General features: G+C 43.1%; 1 protein-coding gene across 1 annotated transcript in view; it reads right to left on the bottom strand.

Annotated features, from left to right (window-relative positions):
• LOC122565181 (procathepsin L-like) overlaps positions 1-24,194 on the bottom strand; it is a 35,474-nt gene that overhangs the window by 6,468 nt on the left and 4,812 nt on the right. The window contains exons 2-6 of the mRNA XM_043720889.1: positions 23,181-23,316; positions 14,994-15,116; positions 13,345-13,503; positions 11,079-11,303; positions 5,561-5,726 (exon numbers count right to left, since the gene is read on the bottom strand). Of these exons, the coding sequence (XP_043576824.1) occupies positions 5,561-5,726; positions 11,079-11,303; positions 13,345-13,503; positions 14,994-15,116; positions 23,181-23,306 (799 nt within the window). The 5' untranslated portion in view covers positions 23,307-23,316. The remainder of the gene's footprint in view (positions 1-5,560; positions 5,727-11,078; positions 11,304-13,344; positions 13,504-14,993; positions 15,117-23,180; positions 23,317-24,194) is intronic.

Below are 24,194 nucleotides of genomic sequence, written 5' to 3'. Positions count from 1 at the left end.
GTGTAATTGTAGGGGAGTGAGTCTGGGTCGGTGTGGACTTGTGCCAAAGGGCCTATTTCCACACTATAAGTAATCTAATCTCATTTCAAATGCAGTCAGTCTGTTCCCATCATCCTCTCAGGCAGTGCATTCCAACATGAATAATTGTATAAGGAATATTTTTCCCTGGTTCTTTTGACAATCAATTTAAATATTCTAGACCCATTGGGAACTGTCTCACCTTCCCTGTACAATCAAAACATTCATGATTAATTCACGTTTCTGTTAAAACTATACTTAGTCTTCTAGATTCCAAAGAAGAACATCAGCTTCTTTCATCTTTGTATGTAACTTTAAGTCTTCCGTCCTCATCACATCCTTCCAAATTCCCTCTACCTCCTTTCTAAAGATGTGACATCTTCCTTAAATGTCAGCCCAGAACCAGGCATCATACACCAGTCGGAGCCGAACAAATTTGGGTGGAATATAACACCAAGTGTGTGTCTTGTTCTCCCCTTATCCTGCCGCCTTCAGACGTCTATACATACATTCCCAGTTCTCTCTGTTCCTTTAAAATTGTGCCATTTAGTTTATATTGTTTATCCTCTTCCAGTCAAAATGAATAATTTTGCATTTCTCTGCGTTAAATTTAATCTGCCACGAGTCTTTCCAGTTCACCAAACTATCTAGGTCCTCTTGAAGTCTACAACTAATCTCCACACTGTTCACTACATTTCTGAGTTTATACTTTAGCTGAGAACATCAAAATTATATTCTGTATAGCTATGTCTATGCCATTAGTATATATCAAAAAGGGCAGAACCTGCAAAATCACAGTGGGGACCCTACTGTACACACCCCTCCAGACTGGGAATCAACAGCTCTCTCCTCCTCTTGTGTACAAGCAACACTTTGAATCTAATAGCTTCAATTTTGCTAACTTGGAACTTGTACAGGATATGAAGTCAGGCCCTCTCAGACTAAAAATCAGTGAGACCCCTCCGAAAGCAAGAATCATGCCCCCGTACAAACTGGAGCATTGCTGATGGCTTTGATTAGACCCCTGCCACAGAGTAGATATTTGAACGAAAGATATAAAAGAACGGGCCAGAAAAATTGGGACGAGAATAAGCACAGAAAGAAACAAAAGACCAACATGCTTATTTGGTTGTTAACTGTGGCACAACTGGTGGCATTCAGACCTCTATGAGGTAGGCATCTGGGCTCAAGCACAAAATCCAAGCTCATAATGCATTATTGAGGGAGTCCAGCACTGTCAGAGATGCTGCTTTCGATAAGGTGCTAAACCAAGACCACATCTGCCTTTCAAGTGAGCGTAAAACGTCCCTGAGCTCTATTTCAAAGGATAGCAGGACAGTTATCCCTGGTGGCCTGTCTAACATTTGTCCCTCAATCCACATCGCAAAAACATACTTGCGTTTACTGCATGCAAATTGGCTGCAGTGTTTCCAGTATTACAACGAACAGTCCATTGCAAAAGTACATCATTGTAAAGTATTTTGAGACATTCAGCGGCCATAAAAAGTGCTATATAAATGCAAGTTTTAGTCCATTAAGATATTGAGATGGAAAGCGCATATATCTTTACTGAAAGAATTTGAATGGAAGTGTATATGACAGTATAAAAAGGTTCTTTTCAATTGATTCCAGTAAGAAAAAGCATTTTCCTTACTATTTTTTTACTTATTCATTTTGTGAGATGTGGGCACCACAGGCTGGGCCAGCATTTATTGCCTGCCTCTAGTTGCCCTTGAGGAGGTGGCGTTGAGCTGCCTTCTTGAACTGCTGCAGTCCACCTGCTGTGGGTTGACCCACAATACCCTTAGGAAGGGAATTCCAGGATTTGACCCAGTGACAGCGAACGAACAGCGATATATTTCCAAGTGAGGATTGTGAGTGACTTTTGGAGGGGAACACGCAGGTGGTGGAGTTCCCATATATCTGCTACCCTTGTCCTAGATGGAAGTGGTCGTGGGTTTGGAAGGTGCTGTCTGAGGATCTTTGGTGAATTCCTAGAGTGCATCTTGTAGACAGTACACACTGCTGCTACTGAACATCAGCGGTGGAGGGAGTGAATGCTTGTGGATGTGGTGACAATCAAGCAGGAGCTGCTCTGTCTTGGATGGTGTCAAGCTTCTTGAGTGTTGTTGGGGCTGCCCCCATCCAGGGCAAATGGGGCGTATTCCATCACACTCCTGACTTCTGCCTTGTAGATGGTGGACAGGCTTTGGGGAGTCAGAAGGTAATTTCTCGTCACAGTAATCCTAGCCTCTGACCTACTCTTGGCGCCACTGCGTTTACATGGTTTATCACACCAGATAAAGTAATAAATTTGTTCCTGTGTACATTGAGTCTGAACCTCCTGCGGAAGTGATAGATGTGGGTATGATTATAACATTTAAAAGACATTTGGATAAGTTCATGAATAGAAACCGTTTGAAGGGATATGGACCAGGAGCAGGCAGGTGGGACTAGTTTTTGTTGAGGATTATGTTGGGTATGGACTGGTTGGACCGAAGGGTGCATTTCCGAGCTGTGACAATGACTCTATGACTCTATTAGCAGTAACCTTTAACCTCCAGTGACTGTCTATAAGTGATTTTATGGGTCAAAAAATATATAACATTTAAAAAATAATTAGCACTTTTGAAAATTTGCAGTGGGGGGTCACTGGACGTTGAGATATTATCTATGTGGGCTTTCAGGACACATTTGGTAAGGTTTCACTGAATCACAGAATTGATACAGTGAAAAAGGAGGCCACAGTGTCAACCTTCTAAATTAGAGCCACTCTCCAGCTTTCTCCTTGTAACCTTGCTCCTGTTTTTTTTGCATAACCATTAAATTCCCTTTCAGGCATCTCCATTGAACCCGGCTTCACCACACTCCCAGGGAGAGTATTCAAACCACTTGCTGTGTGAAAAAGCTTTCCCTCATATCTCTTTTGCTTCTTCCACTAACTACCTGAAATCGTTCCACTCTCACTCTCCAGCCTTTCATACAAAGTGGGGAAAACTTCTCCCTCCTTACTCCTGTCCACAACTCTCATGATTTTGAATACTTCAAACAAGTTTTACCTCTCAGACTCCTCAATTTCTCCAATCTGTCGTTCTATCTAAAATTCTTCATCATTGAAACCATTCTCACAAATGTTCCAAAATTTATAGCAAAAATGAAAAAAACATGGAATTAAAGGTGGAGTAGTGATATGGCTTATAATTGATTACAACACAGAAAATAGGGTTAAAAGGAATGAGCTTTGGTTAATAGAAAAAGGGAATGGTGCTGCCCAGAGATCTGATCCAGGCCCTCATGTATTCACCCAAGGAGCAGGAGAATCGACATTTCGGGCATGAGCCCATCTTCAAGAATGAGCCCTCCTGAAGAAGGGCTCATGCCCGAAACGTCGATTCTCCTGCTCCTTGGATGCTGCTTGACCTGCTGCGATTTTCCAGCAACACGTTTTCAGCTCTGGTCTCCAGCATCTGCAGTCCTCACTTTCTCCCCTCATGTATTCACCATCAATCTTAATAACATACATGAATGAATATTGGATTGTATATACATGTTTGCAAATGACATTAAGTTAGGCTCAGTAAGTTTTGCGGATGGGAACAAGAAGTTACAAAAGTAGTCAAACTAAATGAGAAACTATAGCAAGTGGAGTTTCTTGTCGGAAAAGTAAAATTACATACTTCGAACCTGAGGAGGGCAAATCATAAAATATTTTTAATAGTTAAAGCTGTGGTGGAGCAAAGGGATGTCAATGTGCACTTCTCACTAAAAGGAAGTGGAGTCATACAGAAATAATCAAAACGGTGAATGCAATGTTGGTATTTATTTTAAGAGGGCAAATGTATGTACTGAGCTTCAGACAGACTTTATCTGGAGAACTATACTCAATGTCGGGCACCAAAATTAGAAACGATTCGATAGAGTTGAAGGCAATACAGAACAAATTGACAGAAATGTAACAGGTCTTCCATTGCTATGTTCATAAGAACTGGCTGCATAAGCATGGCTTTTATTCCCTTGGGTTTAGAAGGTTGAAGGTGATCTAATCAAAGTAGGCTTTTTCTCAGAATGGAAAGGTCAGCTACAAGAGAGCACAGGCTCAAGGTGAGGCGCAGGGGTGGGGGTGGAGTATGGGGGAGAAGTGCAAGGAAAACTTTTCACCCAGAGGGTGGTGGGTGCCCTGGAACGCACTGCCTGTGGAGGTGGTAGAAACAGGCAAGTTACCAACATTAAGGCATAATTAATATATACATGAACGGGAGGTGAACAGATGGATAGAAATCATGTATGGGCAATAAATAGTGGCTCTAAAGAAGGATTAGGAAATAGTGCAGGTTTGTGGGCTTGCATTGTTCAAAGTGATAAAGGAATTTGTTAAGGAAGATGCAAAGAAATATTTTTCTCAGACAATCCATCCTAAGGAGTTATAATACGAGTCCATTTTTTAATTAGATTCCCTACAGTATGGAAACAGGCCCTTCAGTCCAACAAGTCCACACTGACCCTCCGAAGAGCAACCCACCCAGACCCATTCCCCTACCCTGTATTTACCCCTCACTAATTCACCTAACATTAAGGGCAATTTAGCATGGCCAATCCACCTGACCTGCACATCTTTGGATTCTGGGAGGAAACCAGAGCACCCGGAGGAAACCCTAGCAGACACGGGGAGAATGTGCAAACTCCACACAGTTACCCGAGGCAGGAATTGAACCCGGGTCCCTGGCACTGTGAGGCAGCAGGGCTAATCACTGAGCCACTGTGCTACCCATTTTTAAACATTTTATAACATTGTCATAGAATCATATGAAAGAACTCCTACAGTGAAGAAGCAAGCCATTCAGCCCATCGAGTCCACGCCAACCCTCTGAAGAGCATCCCATCCTATCCCTGTAACCCTGCATTTCTGAGAGCCAATTCACCTACCTGCCTATCTTTGGACAGTGGGAGGAAGCTGGAGCACCCGGAGGAAACCCATGCAGACACGGGGTGAAGGTGCAAACTCCACACAGACAGTTGCCCGAGACAGGAATCAAACCCAGGTCCCTGGTGTTGTGAGGTGGCAGTGCTAACCACTGAGCCACCATTCCACCATTTAGGAGTAAAATCAGCAGGAAACTTCAAAGGGCTGTGAAAATCTGATATTTTCTACAAAACTTGACTGTGAATGCTGGCTCAGTAGAAATTTTCAAGTTTGAGATTGCTAGTTTTGTTCAGTGTAGATATCAAGGGACATATTATAATGGTAGGTAAATTGAGTCCAGGTATAGATCAGCCACTATCTAATACAATGACAGAGGCAAGACTGAATGACCTATTACTCTTCCTATTAAATGAGTAAAACTCTTCATGCATTAGAGGTGAGTGCGATTTCTTGATAATCTAACAGACCAGAGTTTACATGACTATTAGAAATCACTCAAGCTTCAGGATGTGGCCTAGATTTTTGAACTAAGCAGCCTGTATGTTGCCAGGCACCTACCCATTGTCATGATGTATGAACTAGACAAACATGAAGTATCAAAGACCAAGTTACATTTTTTACCTGATCTGTAAAATTGAAATGATGGTTGTTTTGCATCAATAGCGACTGATATTGGTCCAACAGTGGCCACTGCTTCAGCTAGCGCAGTTTCATTACCTCTGGCTACAAACCTGTAGCCATGGCAAGTGGTTGGACTGTAATTGGGATTATATTTACAGGTGCCTTCCTGTAGCAGAAAAAAAATGATAGGAACAACATTTAACCATATACAAAAGCCAAATCCTCATTGTAAACCTAATCCCAAACTATCAGTCATGATTCTAACATGCCTGCTTCCACCATCTCCACAGGCAGCCACCACCCTCTGGGTGAAAAGTTTTCCCTGCACTTCTCCCCCATACTCCACCCCCACCTGTTTTAAAAAATTCTCAAGGTCAGGTTCGTAGGAGAGTAGTCTGACACAGAACAAACGACCAAGAGGCGAGTCTGCTAGAATATGAGCATTTTATTCCCCGCAGCGTCGCCACAACCAACGGGTCTGGCTTATACTCACTCTACATGTTACCGGAACTGGGAGCCGTCAGTTCTCGTAGAGCGGTTGCCAACAACCCACGCTCGGCGGTTAAACGTAACCCCGGAGCAGACTCACCGAACTGGAGACTTTTCCAGCTGATATACTCTTTTCCAGATATAAACATTCATGTGAACAGCAGAGCAAGGCTAAAAAACACATTCCATTCTGGTTACATACAGATAAGAAGATTCACACGGGGAGGTGTGTAATAAGATTCACACGGGACTAAGCAACACCTCCATTCCGGTTAGATTCACACATGTATTGGGACATAATTTTAACCCTTTCACCACATTCCACTGCTTGGCCCAATACATGTGTTACATTATGATTCACACATGTGTTGGGACATAATTTTACACCACACCACCCCTGCACCTCACCTTGAGCATGTGCTCTCTTGTAGCTGACCTTTCCACTCTGGGAAAAAGCCTACTTTGATTAGATCACCTTCAACCTTCTACACCCAAAGGAATAAAAGCCATGCTTATGCAGCCAGTCCTTATGAATATAGCAATGGAAGACCTGTTACATTTCCATCACTCAGACTCAAAGCTAAAGTCCAGTCAAAATTTGAACTGGTAAAACTTCCACTTCAATTTAAAACAGGTGTAAAATTTATTATCTATAATTTAACTATTTTTCTTACAAAGGCTATAAATGAGAGATAGACACATTTTGTGTGGAATTCTAAACTTCAATCAGTTCCGATAGCATGAGGGGACTGGGGAGATGATGGTCTAGTGGTATTTTTAATGGATTGTTAATTCAGAGCCCCAGGTAGCGTTCTGGGGTGACTGGGTTCAAGTCCTGCTATGGCAGTTGGTGGAATTTGAATTCAATAAAAGCAATTTGGAATTATGCATCTAATGATGACCATGAAACTGTTGTCAATTGTTGGAAAAACCCATCTTGTGCATGAACGTCTTTTAGGGAAGGAAACTGCTTTGCCTGTGGTTGATTCTTAACTGCCCTCTGGCAATTAGAGATAGGCAATAAACACTGGCCTAGCCAGCGATGCCTTTCTGCTGTGAATGATTAACAAAAAGTGAACGTTTTTGAATTATTGAGCATGTTGAAAGTCCAAAAGTGAGACTGAAGTGCACTACTAATGAGCAAAAGAGATTGTGGATTGCATTTGAGTTCAGAAACTATCTGGGTGCAGCACACTGAACCATATAGATGGATATGACATTGTGGATATGTCCAATATTAATCTCAAGTAAATAAAAAGAGAGAAAGTGAGTGAGAAGGGGATTCTGTTATGCAGGGATCCTCCTCACTAGCCTTCAATGTGCAGTTGTGAAGAAAGCCTTTACTCCCAATGCAATAAGGAATATCAATGCTGATTAATTAGAAAATACCACAGATCATAGAAAAATTACATTTCAACAGGCCGAGGATACACGGAGGTGAAAAAATTGTGTTTAAAAATGTTTGAAAGTAAAGACAAAGACTTCAAAAAAAAACTTAACTTGTGAAGTGTGCTGGGAAATCCAGACATTCTGGAAAGTGTGTTATGGGTGTCATTCTTAACCTCTTTCTTTATTATCGGTGCTTTAGCCTAATGCTATATTAGGTGTTGACTTCACTTCTGTGCTGTTTAAAAGAGCTTGCAGCCTGTTGCAGATGTGAAATCACCCTTACAGAAGAGTTGGTGGCTTGAGCCCATCATCAGTAAGTGTAATTAAGAAATCAGACTATTCAGAGTCATAGAGTCATCGAGATGTACAGCACAGAAACAGACTCTTCGGTCCAACTTGTCCATGCTAACCAGATATCCCAACCCAATCTAGTTCCACCTGACAGTACCTGGCCCATATCCCTCCAAACCCTTCCTATTCGTATACCCATCCAGATGCCTTTTAAATGCTGGGATTGTACCAGCCTCCACCACTTCCTCTGGCAGCTCATTTGTACCAGCCTCCACCACTTCCTCTGGCAGCTCATTCCATACACACGCCACCCTCTGCATGAAACGGTTGCCCCTTAGGTCCCTTTTATATCTTTCCCCTCTCACCCTAAACCTATGCCCTCAAGTTTTGCACTCCCCCAACTCAGGGAAATTACTTTGTCTATTTACCCTATCCATGCTCCTCCTGATTTTATAAATCTCTATAAGGTCACCCCTCAGCCTCCAATGCTCCAGGGAAAACAGACCCAGCCTATTCAACCTCTCCCTGTAGCTCAAAACCTCCAACCCTGGCAACATCCTTGTAAATCGTTTCTGACCCCTTTCAACTTTCACAACATCCTTCAGGTAGGAAGGAGACCAGAATTACACGCAGATTCCAAACGTGGCCTAACCAAAGTCCTGTACGTCCCAACTCCTGTACTCAATACTCTGGCCAATAAAGGAAAGCATACCAAACACCTTCTTCACTAAACTATCTACCTGCGACTCTACTTTCAAGGAGCTATGAACCTGCACTCCAAAGTCTCTTTGTTCAGCAACACTCCCTAGGACCTTACCATTAAGTGTATAAGTCCTGCTAAGATTTCCTTTCCCAAAATGCAGCACCTCACATTTATCTAAATTAAACTCCATCTGCCACTCCTCAGCCTCCATTAGCTCATCTGATCAAGATCCCATTGTAATCTGAGGTAACCTTCTTTGCTGTCCACTACACCCCCAATTTTGGCATCTTCTGCAAACATACTAACTATACCTTTTATGCTCACATCCACATCATTTCTTCAAAATATTTCTGTGAAGAATATTTTATTATGCTCTTATTTTTCCTGACAAAATTATCCTTTTGAGCACATTCACAAAATTTGCCACGGAGTTCGACAGCTGAATTTTTATCTCCTGAGTTTGAGCTCAGCACATGTAGGAGGTGTCTGGGGCTGCAATCTCATAGTCACTCTCCGATTCCCCTTGCCCATGATTCCCCGCAGGTCGGGAAATACAGCAGATTGTAACTCAGCAAGCAATCAAAGTGCTTCTTATTGAATGGCGGAGCAGGCTCTAAGGGCCAGGCGGCCTACTCCTGCTCCTAGTTCTTATGTTCTTAAAGTGATATCAGGTTTGCTGCTTCAATGCTTGCTCCAAATTCTACTTTCCCTTGTTATTTTCCCTGGAGGTGGGTGGATTCTTAAAAGCTTTGTGAATCCTGTATGGTTGAGCAGTTTGTGAATCCTTGGGGAAATGTACTTTGGACATGGGAAGTTTTTTAACAGGTAGGTGTAAAGGTTCACATGTCCCAATTAGATGCCATCTGAAAACCCTGGCAGCATCCTTGTGAATCTTTTCTGAACCCTTTCAAGTTTCACAACATCTTTCCAATAGGGAGGAGACCAGAATTTCACACAATATTCCAAAAGTGGCCTAACCAATGTCCTGTACAGCCGCAATATGACCTCCCAACTCCTGTACTCAATAATCTCTCATCAAGTTAATGATTAATCATCAGGTCCTATCCTAGAGGGCTCTTGTGGTACAGTGATGGTGTTCCCAACCTCTAGGTTAGATGATCTGGGTTCAAATCCCACCTTCTCTGAGGTGTGTTGTAACGTATCTGAGCAGGTTGATGAAAAATATCTATCCATTAAATTGACCAGCATTATTTAAGGGCTTAGATTGCAGCATTTTGCATGTTCCAGCTACATAGACTAAATAGGCTAGGGCTGCTTTCCTTGGAGCATAGAACTCTGAGCGTAGACCTGATTGAGGCCTACAACATTGTGAGTGGCATCATTCGGGCTGTCAAAATAAACCTCCCTCCTTAGTTGAGGGGTCAATTGCCGGGAGAATATATTTAAGATAAGGCAATGAACAACCTGCATTCAGAACTATTATACCTGATCCTTCCTGATCTATTCAGATCAGTAAAAATGATTGGCCGAATCTTACAGGCCTATGGTGAGTTGTGTGGCAGAATTACACTAGAGGGCTGATGAGGTCTATCTTGACAATAACAGCTGTTCTCTAGATCTTTTAAGCTTTTGAGAGGAGGTTCACTGGGTTGATTCCGGAGTTGAGGGGGTTGCTTTATAAGGAGAGACTATATAGACTGGGATTATATTCTTTAGATTTCAGAAGAATGGGGGGATCTTATAGAAACGTTTAAAATTATGAAGGGAATAGATAAGATAGAAGTAGAGAGGATGTTTCCACTGGCAGGTGAAACTAGGACAAGAGGGCTCAGCCTCAAGATTAGGGGGAGCAGATTTAGGACTGAATTGAGAAGGAACTTCTTCACCCAGAGGGTTGTAAATCTGTGGAATTCCTTGCCCAGGGTGGTAGGTGATTCCACTTCAGTAAAAGATTGTTTTTTGAACAATAAAGAAATGAAGGGATACAATGAGAGCACAAGTAAGTGGATCTGAGTCCATGAAAAGATCAGGCATGATCTTATTGAATGGCAGAGCAGGCTCAAAGAGCCAGACGGCCCACTCCTGCTCCTAGCTCTGTTCTTGACAAGTAGCACAGCAAGGTTCTCAGGTGATAGTGGCAAGTTACCAATTAAGGAGGATTATTGCTTGTTAACCATCTTGCACACATACTTAATTTGATAAGTTTCATTAAAATGCTTGGTTTTCCTTACAATGCCCCTGAAGGATGTTTCTTCAGTCAATTTGATTCACTCAGTGAGTATAAAGAGACATCTACAGATACTGGTGATATTTTGTAAAGGTTAACATCTGATCTCTTCTTTTATAAAGTGTTGGGAAGTCTACCAGGATTGACTGATCGCCATTGGCAAAGTGATAGGAAGTGATGCAACTGCCCTCAGTGTCTCTGAAATAAATCAGCTGGACATCTTGCTCTAACTCCTACCTGATGAAAAGTTTATGTGTGGAGTTGAGTGGAGACAGTAGCAAACTTTACTCTCATGATGCCACTCTGAATGGGCCCAATACTGAGACTCACTGGTGAATAACAGATATGTTTGTATGATGTCCTGCTGAAGAGCTGGCGATTATGGATCGCCAGCACAAAATAATACACTCAGAAAAGGAGGAAAGCAATGGGAGAACATTTGGAGAATAAAACCGTACCTGTGCAGTGTATGGGTAATAATCCTCTGTGTCAATCCCACCATTAGACTGAACATAGTTGAAGGCAAATTCCATCAGCCCGCCTTTGCATCCATGGTTACCCTCCGCATTGGAGCAATCGACCAAGTTCTGTTCACTCAAAGAGATGAGTTTTCCTATCTTCTTGAATGTCTGTCCTTCAAGGGCACCAACTGCACTGAAAGCCCAGCAGGAGCCACAGGCATGCTGAAAGCAATGATAACAATTCTTGTTAATACAGTACTAATGGCAACACCTCAAGTGAAACTTTCAGTTATTTTATAGCTTCAGAGTGACACAGTAAACATACTGTAATACTGTAAGTTTAGAAAGAGCATTAAGGTCAGAGCATATTAGAGGTCCAGCATTGACAATGAAAATTAATTAAACATCCTTAATCTCCCAATCTGCATTACATTGATTCTCCTCTGGGACTACAGATCGTTCTGCTATAACACACAATTCGTGAGCACGAATTACATTACTTACAGTGTGGAAACAGGCCCTTCGGCCCAACAAGTCCACACCGACCCGCCGAAGCACAACCCACCCAGACCCACTCCCCCACATTTACCCCTTCACCTAACACTACAGACAATTTAACATGGCAAATTCACCTAACCCACACAGGAAACCAGAGCACCCGGAGGAAACCCATGCAGACACGGGGAGAATGTGCAAACTCCATACAGTCGGTCGCCTGAGACAGGAATTGAACCCGGGTCTCTGGCGGTGTGAGTGCAGCAGTGCTAACCACTATGCCACCGTGCCGCTCACTTGGCTCTAATGCGATTGACGAATTGTAGATGTTGTTTGGATAAGGCAAACTTTCTACTGAATGAGTATAGTGATCTTCTACAGCGCAAATTTTCTGTAGTGCGATTTTCTCCAGCGGTTTTTCATAGCATGATTTTCTATAGTGGTTTTCCATAGCACAATTTTCTATTGTGGTTTTCCATAGCATGATATTCTATAGCGGTTTTCCATCGCATGATTTTCTATAGCAGTTTTCCGTAGCGTGATTTTCTATATTGTGAGGTTGCAGAGGAATGTAACTGTCGCATTTTAGCAGAACACCCTGTAATGGCGTGTCAGAGATAATGCTACATTGACGACTCTACAATGAGCCGTTTTCAATGAAATACTGATGAATGTCTTACTGCACATCAATGAAATAGTTTCAAATGATCTTGGGAGACCCAATTCAGAGAGAATTGTAAAATAACCATATCCCTGATTCTCCAAATGATGAAGGAGTTATGCCCAAAACATTAATTCACCTGCTCCTCGCTTGCTACCTGACCTGCTGTGCTTTTCCAGCACCACACTCAACTCAGATCTCCAGCATCTGCAGTCCTCACTTTCTCCGGATTCTCCATGTTCTGAATATCTGAACTGAAACCAGATAGGTGCTGAACCACTTACAATACACCTACTGTACACACATGTTGATTCACTCAACTCAAAACGCTAACTCTGATTTCTCTCCACACATTCTGCCAGACCTGCTGAGCTTTTCCAGCAGTTTCTGTTTTTAGTTACTGTACACATATCAGGCACCGTGCATTTATCAAATATGGCACACACATCAGGCATTATGCACATATCAGGCAGTTCTCCACAGGGCTAAATCAAGTGACCTGAGGCCTTACTATCTGACAAATCATGTGTACCCCAGAGGTTTAGTCTGGCTAACACATCAATCTGACATTGATATGAGCATGAAGCAAATCTCCCTGTACAAGACATTAGCATGGGTGTAGTGCTCATCCAGCAGAAAGATGGAAATTATTGCACAATTGTAGGTTCTTAAGGTTTAAAGTCCTGGTTTTAAAACTGCTTATCTATTCCTCTGGGCCTCAGAAGGAAACTTGGTCTCTTTGTATTTCCACTCTTGACTGCAGTGTGATTGCACAAGGAGTCCAACATCCTTCCTAACTACTTACCTGACTACCCTAGCCTGGTCCTTCAGGTCTCGAGCAACAATGATCGGTGACTTGAACTTTCTCATTCACTGCTCCACTATCTAGTGCTTCTCCAAATAATAAAATCACCAGGAGCCTAACACTGAGTCTGGACCAGACCATTTGATTTTTGGCACCAATCCAGACTTATTCACATGGGGAGTAAAAAATCTGGCCTTGCATTATGAGATTAATTTCGCCTGTCAAATTGGAGGATTTGTGGCGTTCTGGACCACTGTCGTAAAATGAGATTATGAGTTTAGCTAGCACTCTCGCCACATTACCTGGTTTTTCACTGGAGTAACATAACCCTTGGCCCTCCAGTCAATGCTCTGAGGAAGGCGGAATGGTTTGGGCCCAGCTGAAGCATGGTCTTTCCTGGTTGAGTTCATCATTTCAAGCCGGTGGACTTGATCCATGAATTGTTGGAATTCATCAGTTGTCTGTGATCGAGTCATTTAGTTAGAATCATCATCAAAAAAAACATCCTTAGCCTCACAAAGCAGCTAATTTCAGGCACAACAGCTCTCTGTAATGTTACAGTCATAAACACCTTGCAATTGGTCAAGTATACAGCTGGAAATATTGGCCATTGTAGAATGGAACTTGAACTTCGGCCAAATACAACCCAGAACCAGTTAACCAGCATTGCCCTCTTAATATCTCAATTATTTCCTCCATGCACAATTACAATAGGTTGGTGTGAGTAATGAGACTGGAATTTTTCCCAGCTCTGGGTTTTCCCCACTTTTCTTCTCATATTTCCATTCACATTTTGCCTATTTCTGAGAAGCCATTCTTTAAGGGTAAGCCTCAAGTGAGCAGGTTATTTAACCAGGTTGGCACCACAACAGGGACCAACCCTGCTATTCCTTCACTGGGAACTTCTCAATGGGAATCAGGAGCCAGAACCCGGCCTTGAAATGTCCCTGTCCAGGCTTGGTAAACCCGGGAATAACCTGGTACCTCCAAACCCTTTTGGGGCACGGAGAGGGAAAATGATGAGATATTCATAGCTTCAAAAGGAAAGGGAAGGTTGGAGCTAAGGAATGGTTGGAGGGTGGATCTTTTCAGAAACCTTTTGAGTCGAAATTATCAGACAGTTCAAGTGTCATGGGCAAGCTTGACATATGGGGAACGATTTTCATCTGTTTTAAACATTAACATGACTGTACTGGGAGAGAAATCCAGCGAACCAATCTGGTTTACTGCTGAAGGTCTAGCTAATCTGATCTTTGGGCAGATCGTGATTTGGAGAGGTCATACTTCCAGCTCAGAAATGACAAGTCAGAGTCAACAGTTTCTTAATGCCACCATGACCAACTAAAGAGTGGGAATGATCAGGAAGCACAAATTATACTTAAAAGGCTCTTTAACTACAGTCAGTTAATACCAGGGGCAGGAGTGACCCTCGCTCCTTTTTCAGTCCCTCGAGTGTTTTGAGCCTTAAAAGGTTTCCAAAATTTACACCTTGCGACTATGGGTGCTGCTAAAATCTTCCCTGCCACTCCCTCACCCCAAATGCTGCCACTTTTAAAGGGCTGCAGCAAGCCTGCGGTATATTTCCTAACCTCTCAAACACTGAGCTCCCCGTCAGCAACTCTAATAACTCCAGAATTTGGCCTCTGAAAGTCAAACAAGGCTCCAGTATGAAAATTGAGCGGGTCTCGCGTCAATATCAGCAGCAGGACTGTCTCCATATCAACCTTGCAGCTGGCCTGTGACAGAGCTGACCACTCACCTGAGGGTACCTGTTCAACACTGGGTAGTGAGAAGCATTCTGGGGGACATGGAGGTCAAGTGCACTGCCCCTACTAATTCCCCCAATATGCAGTATAGGTTAAGGATTAATGTCTCACATCCACCAATGCTGGACTCTATCAGAGAAGCCAAACTACTTACTGTGACACACAACAATCGCATTTGTACTCACAAGATCTCCAAAGTGATTCATCCCCAGCTGGTACGTGTGCTTCCCCATCGAGTGCTCGAGATTATGAAGCTGAATTTGTTTCAAATTTTTCTCCCACACCATCCTTCTATAATTGCCTTCATCCTTAAAGAGAAAATGAAATTGGTCATGTGAAACATACAGTGGCTTTACATTCATAAAACTCTTTTAACGCGATTGAGGTATAGGTGCTGTTTAACCTTTGCATCCCTTCTCAGCCTTGAAATGTCCCTGAAGAGAAAATGAGGTCTGCAGATGCTGGAGATCAGAGATGGAAATGTGTTGCTGGAAAAGCGCAGCAGGTCAGGCAGCATCTAGGGAACAGGAGAATCGACGTTTTGGGCATTAGCCCTTCTTCAGGAATGAGGAAAGTTTGTCCAGCAGGCTAAGATAAAAGATAGGGAGGAGGGACTCCCCTCCCCCAAGTCCCTCCTCCCTATCTTTTATCTTAGCCTGCTGGACAAACTTTCCTCATTCCTGAAGAAGGGCTAATGCCCGAAACGTTGAAATGTCCCTGTCCAGGCTTGATAAACCCGAGAATAACCTGGTACCTCCAAACCCTTCTGGGGCACAGAGAGGAAAAGTGATGAGATATTCATAGCTTCAAAAGAAAAGGGAAGGTTGGAGGTTAAACACTAAACACTACTAAATACAAAGTAATCCCATATGAACAGACATATAACAGCCATGAGTGTGAGTCCCTTTACATAAAGTTAAGCAATTATATTGTGACAAGATAAATATTTTGAACATTTTGGGAATACACGTTCAAGCTGACTTGAAGTGAGATGGTCAAGAGGACAGTATACTAAAAGCAAATAACCAATTTTTAATGGTCAGATCCCTCATGAAATTGCCTTACATGAACCGTTACCCATTTACATTAGCTATATCTACATCTGACACTTCTCGGACACACGAACTGTCCACAATCCAGGAAAGTTCACTGAGACTGATTTTTTGACCTCCTGACCCAAATGTACAACTGCATTGTTCAAGCCACAAAGTTCAAAATGCTGCAAACAACAGGAGTTAATAAGGGTCACTGATTCTGAAATGTTAACTTTACCTTCCCTCCACACATGCTGTCAGACCTGCTAAGTTTCTCCAGCAATTTCTGTCTGAGTTAACAATTATACTCAGCTTGGAAAATCCCTTGCACAGTCTACTCCTTTTCAGAATCCCACCACACCCAGAACAATCTGAGCAACTCAGAAGGTCAATTATATTCAAATGCTGGATGGGGAATGTTAGTGATGTAGCCCCATCCCATACATGGCCCAGGTCCTCAGAGAATTACATTGGTGGTGAAGTGTTTGTGTACCTCAGTACCTGGAATGAAGTAATAACGTATTTGCTTGTGATTTTAAGATAATTTAAATCCAATTTTACTCTTCTTATGATCATCTATTCAACATTTCTCTATTACCTGCTGAACTTGTTTATGACTACACAGTTGTTACAGTTTTGCATGTTTATAACCTGATTACTCAGCCCCAAAGTGGGACTTTTGCAATGGCCTGTGCAGGGAAAGTGAGCCAAAGGGTAAGAGATTGAACTCACTAAGAAATACGGTCCCAGCATGACTAAGCACATTAGAAAGTCTATAACGGATAAACTTTTAGCTTTATTTATTTTTCTGATTTATATTAAGAGTGACTGTAATGTTTAACTTTTAACTTTGTTCCTTGTTTCTTTCAACCTTGTTCTTAAGTCTTTGTACTTAGGTACTTGAACATAAGATGATGCATGTGCAGTGACATTATACACTTTTCACAGTAATCCTGCACTTTTGCACTTGAATATACGTGACAATAAAGTCTAAATCTAAACTCAAAGTTTGTGAGAAGATTTGTAGCTCGGCTGCTCGTTGTTGTGGTTCTGTTCGCCGAGCTGGGAATTTGTGTTGCAGACGTTTCGTCCCCTGTCTAGGTGACATCCTCAGTGCTTGGGAGCCTTCTGTAAAGCGCTTCTGTGATGTTTCCTCCAGCATTTATAGCGATTTGTCTCTGCCGCAACACTATTATTATAGGACAAGCCAAACAGAGAACAGCCAGGCGAATTCCTAGAGGCATGGCACTCATCAACAAACACATCGACCTGGATCCAATATACCGGCCACTGCAGCAGACAGCTGGAACTGACAACCGGAAGCGGCAGATACAAATCACTATAAATGCCGGAGGAAACATCACAGAAGCGCTTCACAGGAGGCTCCCAAGCACTGAGGATGTCACCTAGACAGGGGACAAAACGTCTGCAACACTAATTCCCAGCTCGGTGAACAGAATCTAACTCTAAATCTAAAATATATGAATTCTTCAATGTCACTAAGACCACAATTTGGCTTTCGGACTGCAAAGATGTTTCTTGAACAACACACCATTATTAATATAAAGAGGGTGTGGAAGCTTTGGAAAGGTTATAAGAAAGGAATAGGTTCATTAGGGATAGTCTACATGGTTTTGTGAAGGGTAGGTTGTGCCTCACAAACCTTATTGAGTTCTTTGAGAAGGTGACCAAACAAGTGGATGAGGGTAAAGTGGTGTATGTGGATATCAGTAAGGAGTAGATAAGGTGCCCCATGGTAGGCTATTGCACAAAATACGGAGGCATGGGATTGAGGGTGAATTGACGGTTTGGATCAGAAATTGGCTAGCTGAAAGAAGACAGAGGGTGGTGGTTAATGGGAAATGTTCATCTTGGAGTTTAGTAACTAGAGGGGTACTGCAAGGATCGTTTTTGGGGTCACTGCTGTTTGTCATTTTTATAAATGACCTAGATGAGGGCGTAGAAGGATGGGTTAGTAAATTTGCAGATGACACTAAGGTCCATGGAGTTGTGGGTAGTGCCGAAGGATGTTGTAGGGTACAGAGGGTCATAGATAAGCTGCAGAGCTGGGCTGAGAGGTGGCAAATGGAGTTTAATGCGGAAAAATGTGAGGTGATTAACTTTGGAAGGAGTAACAGGAAAACAGAGTACTGGGCTAATGGTAAGATTCTTGGTAGTGTAGATGAGCAGAGTGATCTCGGTGTTGATGTACATAGATCCTGCAAGTCGCCACCCAGGTTGATCGGGTTGTTAAGAAGGCATATAGTGTGTTAGCTTTTATTGGTAGAGGAATTGAGTTTTGGAGCCATGAGGTCATGCTGCAGCTGCACAAAACCCTGGTGTGGCCGCACTTGGAATATTGCGTACAGTTCTGGTCACCGCATTATAGGAAGGATGTGGAAGCTTTGAAAAGGGTTTAAAAGAGATTTACTAGGATGTTGCCTGGTATGGAGGGAAGGTCTTATGAGGAAAGGTTGAAGGACTTGAGGCTGTTTTCGTTAGAGAGAAGAAGGTTGAAAGGTGACTTAATTGAGGCACAAGATAATCAGAGGGTTAGATAGGGTGGACAGTGAGAGTCTTTTCCTCAGATAGTGATGCCTAGCACGAGGGGGCTTAGCTTTAAATTGAGGGATGATAGATATAGAACAGATGTCAGAGGTGGTTTCTTTACTCAGAGGGTAGTAGGGTGTGGAACGCCCTGCCTGCAACAGTAGTAGACTCGCCAACTTTAAGGGCATTTTAATGGTCATTGGATAAACATATGGATGATAATGGAATAGTGTAGGATAAATGGACTTCAGATTGGTTTCACAGGTCAGCACAACATCAAGGGCTGAAGCGCCTGTACTGCGCTGTAATGTTCTATGTTCTATTATTTATGTTTATTTTACTGTTATAGCTTTTCTGCCAATTGCCACCCCATTCAACGTTTGACATACATTTGCCCCCTGTTGAGACAATGGCTGATGGTCTCATCCCTGGTATGAGCTAACAATGGATTAGAGACCTGCTCTCGATTTTTTCTCTTTAGCAACCTCTATTGGAAAGAAATTGTGTATCTGTGTGGCTCAAGGACAAGACAGAGTTCAGATCAACTGTGATTCCCCCACAGTGAATTACCTCATCGGAACACCCCTTTGAAAAATGACTGCTTGAGTTATGCAAGTGCTAATAGAAACTGTTGCTTAGCAGCAGACAATCTGGGTCTTCAACAACAGAAAAAAAAAGTTCAAAATAAAAAAAACACTTCCCTGTAGTTGCAACATATTCCTGGTTATTGTTACAGAGCCGTGCCTTAAATACACAGGGACTGAAAATCTGATACACCAAGTTCAATTTTTTTGTAAAAAGTAAGGAAGTGAAACTACCTTTCAGCCATTTTATATTTTCCTGTTTAGCCAAATTCAAATGGGAACTGAGTTGTCAAAGAAAAAAGCACCTTCTCCAATACAAGGACAGTTTAGCATGTCTTCTTAAAATAATGCCAACACCATATGAGATTTTGGAGAGGGGTTTATTTTGTTTGATGAAACTCTAGAATGTTCAGCAGGTAAGAACTTTGATGTTTGTCTGGTTACTAAAGCCAATTGTCCTCCCTATCCAATTTGAGCTGCACCAGTTGAGAGATAGATGCCTACATGTGTTCATAGTGATTGGCTGCTTTTGTCCAGTACAGTGTGATCCTGAGGAAAGGATACATAAAAGCCAGCCATACAATCTGCCATCCGCGGACAGTCAGTCCCAAGACATTCCCCACCTCCTTTAGGTTTCCCTCCGAGAGCAGGGAATGGAGGTGTGAAGCCAGGAAAACTCCTTCCACTTCAGTCATGTTCTTACGCTGAGGCAGACGTTGAGTAATAGGTTGACTAGATCAGCCAAGGAGGTCTATGGACTGCATAGTGCCCTCACTAACCTGTGCCTGGGATTGAAGCTACAGAGGTATTATTGGAAACAGCATCTCTTCCCAGTCCCAGAGACACCATCACATCATGAATATCTGGTCAACCTCTGACTGCCTGGCAGCTCTTGGCAGGTCACTCTTTCAGACTTTGATCTCAGGCAAAGTCTGGTGCCCACTTAAGTACCACATGATATAGTGGCCCTTCTTGAAAAGAGGTGTCCCAGGGCTCATGTCGCATCATATACATTAAATATCGCATTTGGTATCATCCTCACAGCATGCTTTCCTACCTATCCTTGTACCGTCACCAAATTGAACTTCATATAATCAGTCCCTTCATCCAAGTCAGTAATCCAGTTCATAAACACTTTGAGGCTCCAGTAACAATGCCTGCAGCACTCCACCTGTTACTTCCTCGCGAACTTGAAAATGAAATCCCACCATGGGGGCAAGCTGACATTTCCAATTGATTTACAGAATCAGAATCATGGGCTAGTTACAGCATAAAATGTGACCATTCAACCCACCTCCACAGTGGCAGCTCTATGAATGAGCAACTCAGGTACTGTCCCATCTTCTGCCAGTAACCCTGCACCATCTCTCCTTTATAAATAGTAATTAAATTCTCTCTTCAATGTTTCGAGTAAAACTCCCTCCACAACACACACTCTTAACACTCACTTCCTCATTTCACCATTGCTTCTTTTGACAATTACTTTAGTTCTGTAACCATGAAGCTGTCACGTTGCTCAGGAAACCCAATGGTTTGTGAATGTCCCTTTAAAGAATCTTAAAGCTCCAGCTCTTTATGTGACATTAATGCCAGTGTGGTTGACCACGCTGTACCCCTTCTCTGACCCAATCGTGCATTTTTATCCCGGTGATCCCTTCTCAGTGATTCCAATCTCCTGTTGGTGTCCCGGTCTCCCTGCTTAACCCTGTTTGGGCCTAGTATGTGACCCAGCCACAAGGCCCAGTGAGGATCATGGTGGCAGTGGTGTTGGTGGAGGCAAGATGGTGCTGGAGAGTGATGACACTATACAACACTTCTCTCTGTGTTTTGTAACAAACGATACATGACAATAAATCAAATAAAATCAAATCAAATAACTTTAAACTGTTGGCTGAACTGATCTAAGAAGCCACTATGTACAATCAGGGCTGGATGATAAACACCCGGCAACACCCATTCTGACAATTACAAACTGATAAAGATCGGACATAATGCTGCAGGTAACAACACAGCCTCTGTGTAAATGCAGTTTGGAGTTCACTAATATTCCCAAAACACACAAACTAGTGGCAGAACTTGAGCCTGCTCCACCATTCAATAAGATCATATCTGACATAATTGTGGTCTCAATTCCACATTCTCCTCCACTCTGATAAGTTTCATTTCCTTGTTTTGCAAGAATCTATCCACCTCTGCTCAAGAGCTGCTCCCATAGGCTCTTTAGGAAGGGTGTTCCACCGACTTACCACCCTCACAGAGGGAAACATTCTCCTCCTTTCTGTCTTCAATGGGAGTCCCTTATTTTAAATAGGGACCTCCAGTTCTAAATTCTCCCATTTAAGGAAGCATCTTCGCCACATAAATGCAGTAAAAGAATCTTATACGCTTCAATCAAGACACCTTCTATTGGGCTGCATGGTGGCTCAGTGGTTAGCACTGCTGTCTCATAGCACCAGGGACCAGGGTTCAATTCCCAACTCAGGTGACTGTGTGGAGTTTGCACATTCTCCCCATGTCTGCGTGGGTGTGCTCTGGTTTCCTCCCACAATCCAAAAGTGTGCAGGTTAGGGTGAATTGGCCATGCTAAATTGCCCATAGTGTTAGGTACATTAGTCAGGGGTAAATGTAGGGGAATACATCTGGGTATTCTTCGGAGGGTCGGTATGGACTTATTGGGCCAAAGGGTCTGTTTCCCTACTGTAGAAAATTGAACTTATTTTTCTGAAGACCTGTCTCTCCTCATGAAGACAACCCTTTCAGTCCTGATATTAATCTCATATATTTTCTCTGAATTGCTTCCAACACATTAAAATCCTTCCTCTGCCTCCCCTGGGGGCTTTGAGTAAACTTGCTGTTTCACACTGAGCTGATGGTTAGATAAATGCATGAATAGGAAAGGGTTTGGAGGAATATAGACCAGGAGCAGGCAGTAGGGACTAATTTAATTTGGGATTATGGTCAGCACGGACTGGCTAGTCTGAAGGGTCTGTTTTCGTGCTGTATGACTCTATGATGCAGCCTGGAACTTTATATACCCCTTGATCACCTTCCATCCATGAGGGAAGATTACAAATAGAAAAAGACTTGCCTGTCCAACTTTAAGTAGAGGGAGCTTCATTTAAACCGCTGGCCCTGCAGGGAGCTTTAAATGGGGATAATGTCCCCCGCCCCCTCCCTGCCCCGTGTCAAATGTGAGATAAGTTAAGATAATAGTGAGGAGTTGTGAATTTTATTTTATAGAACATGGACATTGCTGGCAAGGTTGGCATTTGTTACCCAACCAAAGTGGTCCTTGACCATTTCAGAGAGCAGTTCACAGTCAACCACATTGTCGTGGCTGTGGACTCACATGTAGGCCAGGTCAGGTCAGGATGGCAGATTTCCTGCCCAGAAGGACATTAGTGATTCAGATTAGTGAATCTTTACTAGAGTTAATGAGTATTAGATGGGTGCTATTAGATGTGCTCTTAATTCCAGATTTTACTGAGTTCACATTTCACCATCTGCCATGATGGGATTCGAACCCATATCTCACTGTGGATTGAACTGATTCTCTGATGATTAAAGTCATGGTGCTGAGCTGCCACAATGCAGGCTTTTCCATACCTCCATTGTGGAGAGCTCGCCTGGCCTAATGTGATACATAACCATCAAAGCAACTCTTCCAGGCCCAGAAAGCAAAAAATTAACAACGAGAATTCTAAAAATAATAGAATATGTTGAATAAAGAGAATAACAATGTCACTCCTTCTTTTATCATCACTGGCTATCTTGGATTTAGTCATGGGAGCGAGACATAGTTTCTGAGTAAAGGTATTTATAGAAACCAACAGTGCGGAAGCAGGCCATTGGCCCAACAAGTACATACTGACCCTTCGAAGAGTAACCCATTCCCCTGCATTTGCCCTTGACTAATGCACCTAACCTACACATCCCTGGACACTATGGGGCAATTTAGCATGGCCAATACACCTAACCTGCACATCTTTGGACTGCGAGAGGAAACCGGAGCACCCGGAGGAAACCCACGCAGACACAGGGAAAATGTGCAAACTCCACACAGGCAGTCGCCTGAGGCTGGAATCAAATCCGGGTCCCTGGCGCTGTGAGGCAGAAGTGCTAACCACTGAGCCACTGTGCTGCCTATTGTCTTAAATAGTCAGAGATTGGATTCAGGCTGAAGTTCCTGTTTTAAATCACTTACCTCAGCATACTCCTTATTATGAAATGACTTCCAGTTCAACCAAGCTTCATCCAGTGAAGGTTCAAATGTATGCGCAAAGGCAACAGCGAGGAAGGGCACCAAGCAAATGGAAAAGGAGCTCTTCATTGTGTTTAACCTAAATAGAATTCACACACAATTGTCAGTGAGAGATGATCAACATTCGTGTACATTCCTCTGGAATGATATGCTTGAGAAAGATTTCAGCTTGATAGAGTGCAGATAGAGGCCATTCAGCCAATCAAGTCTGTACCAACCCTCCAAAGAGCGTTCCCATCCCTCATTTAACCATGGCTAATCCACTGAGGTTGCATATCCCTGGACACTGCAGGCAATTTAGCGTGGCCAATCCAACTAAACTGCACATCCTTTGAACTGTGGGAGGAAACTGGAGGAAACCCCACGCAGACATGGGGAGAATGTGCAAACTCCACACAGACAGCCACCCGAGGGTGAAATCAAACCTGGAACCTTGGTGTTGTGATGCAGCAGTGCTAACCACTGAGTCACCGTGTTTGTGACTGCTTTGCTCTAAGGCAAAGAAACTCAGGCCTTATATGGTGCATCTATATTAAACAGCAGTTTCAGTACATATCAATGAGGTGGTACTGCAAGTTGTTATTGTAGCTATTGTGCCCCCTGTTACAATCCCAGCTGATGGCGATACTGGACAAGTCAGATCCCCTCCCCCACTCCAACCTCTCACCCTAACAACGCGCAGCCCTCCAATCCCTCTGCTCCAATCCCAACCTGACCATCAAGCCAGCGGATAAAAGGGGCGCAGTGGTAGTCTGGCGCACTGACCTCTACACCACTGAAGCCAAACGCCAACTCGAGGACACCTCTCCCTACTGCCCCCTCAACCATGACCCCACCCCCCCACCACCAAACCATCATCTCCCAGACCATACAGAACCTCATCACCTCAGGAGATCTCCCACCCACAGCTTCCAACCTCATAGTCCGGGAACCCCGCACTGCCCGGTTCTACCCCCT

This window comes from Chiloscyllium plagiosum, chromosome 31 (genome assembly GCF_004010195.1).
Source record: "Chiloscyllium plagiosum isolate BGI_BamShark_2017 chromosome 31, ASM401019v2, whole genome shotgun sequence".
Taxonomy (NCBI): Eukaryota; Metazoa; Chordata; class Chondrichthyes; order Orectolobiformes; family Hemiscylliidae; genus Chiloscyllium; species Chiloscyllium plagiosum.
The sequence above is the reverse complement of the archived record's forward strand: the minus strand, read 5'-3'. Positions and strand labels throughout refer to the sequence as shown.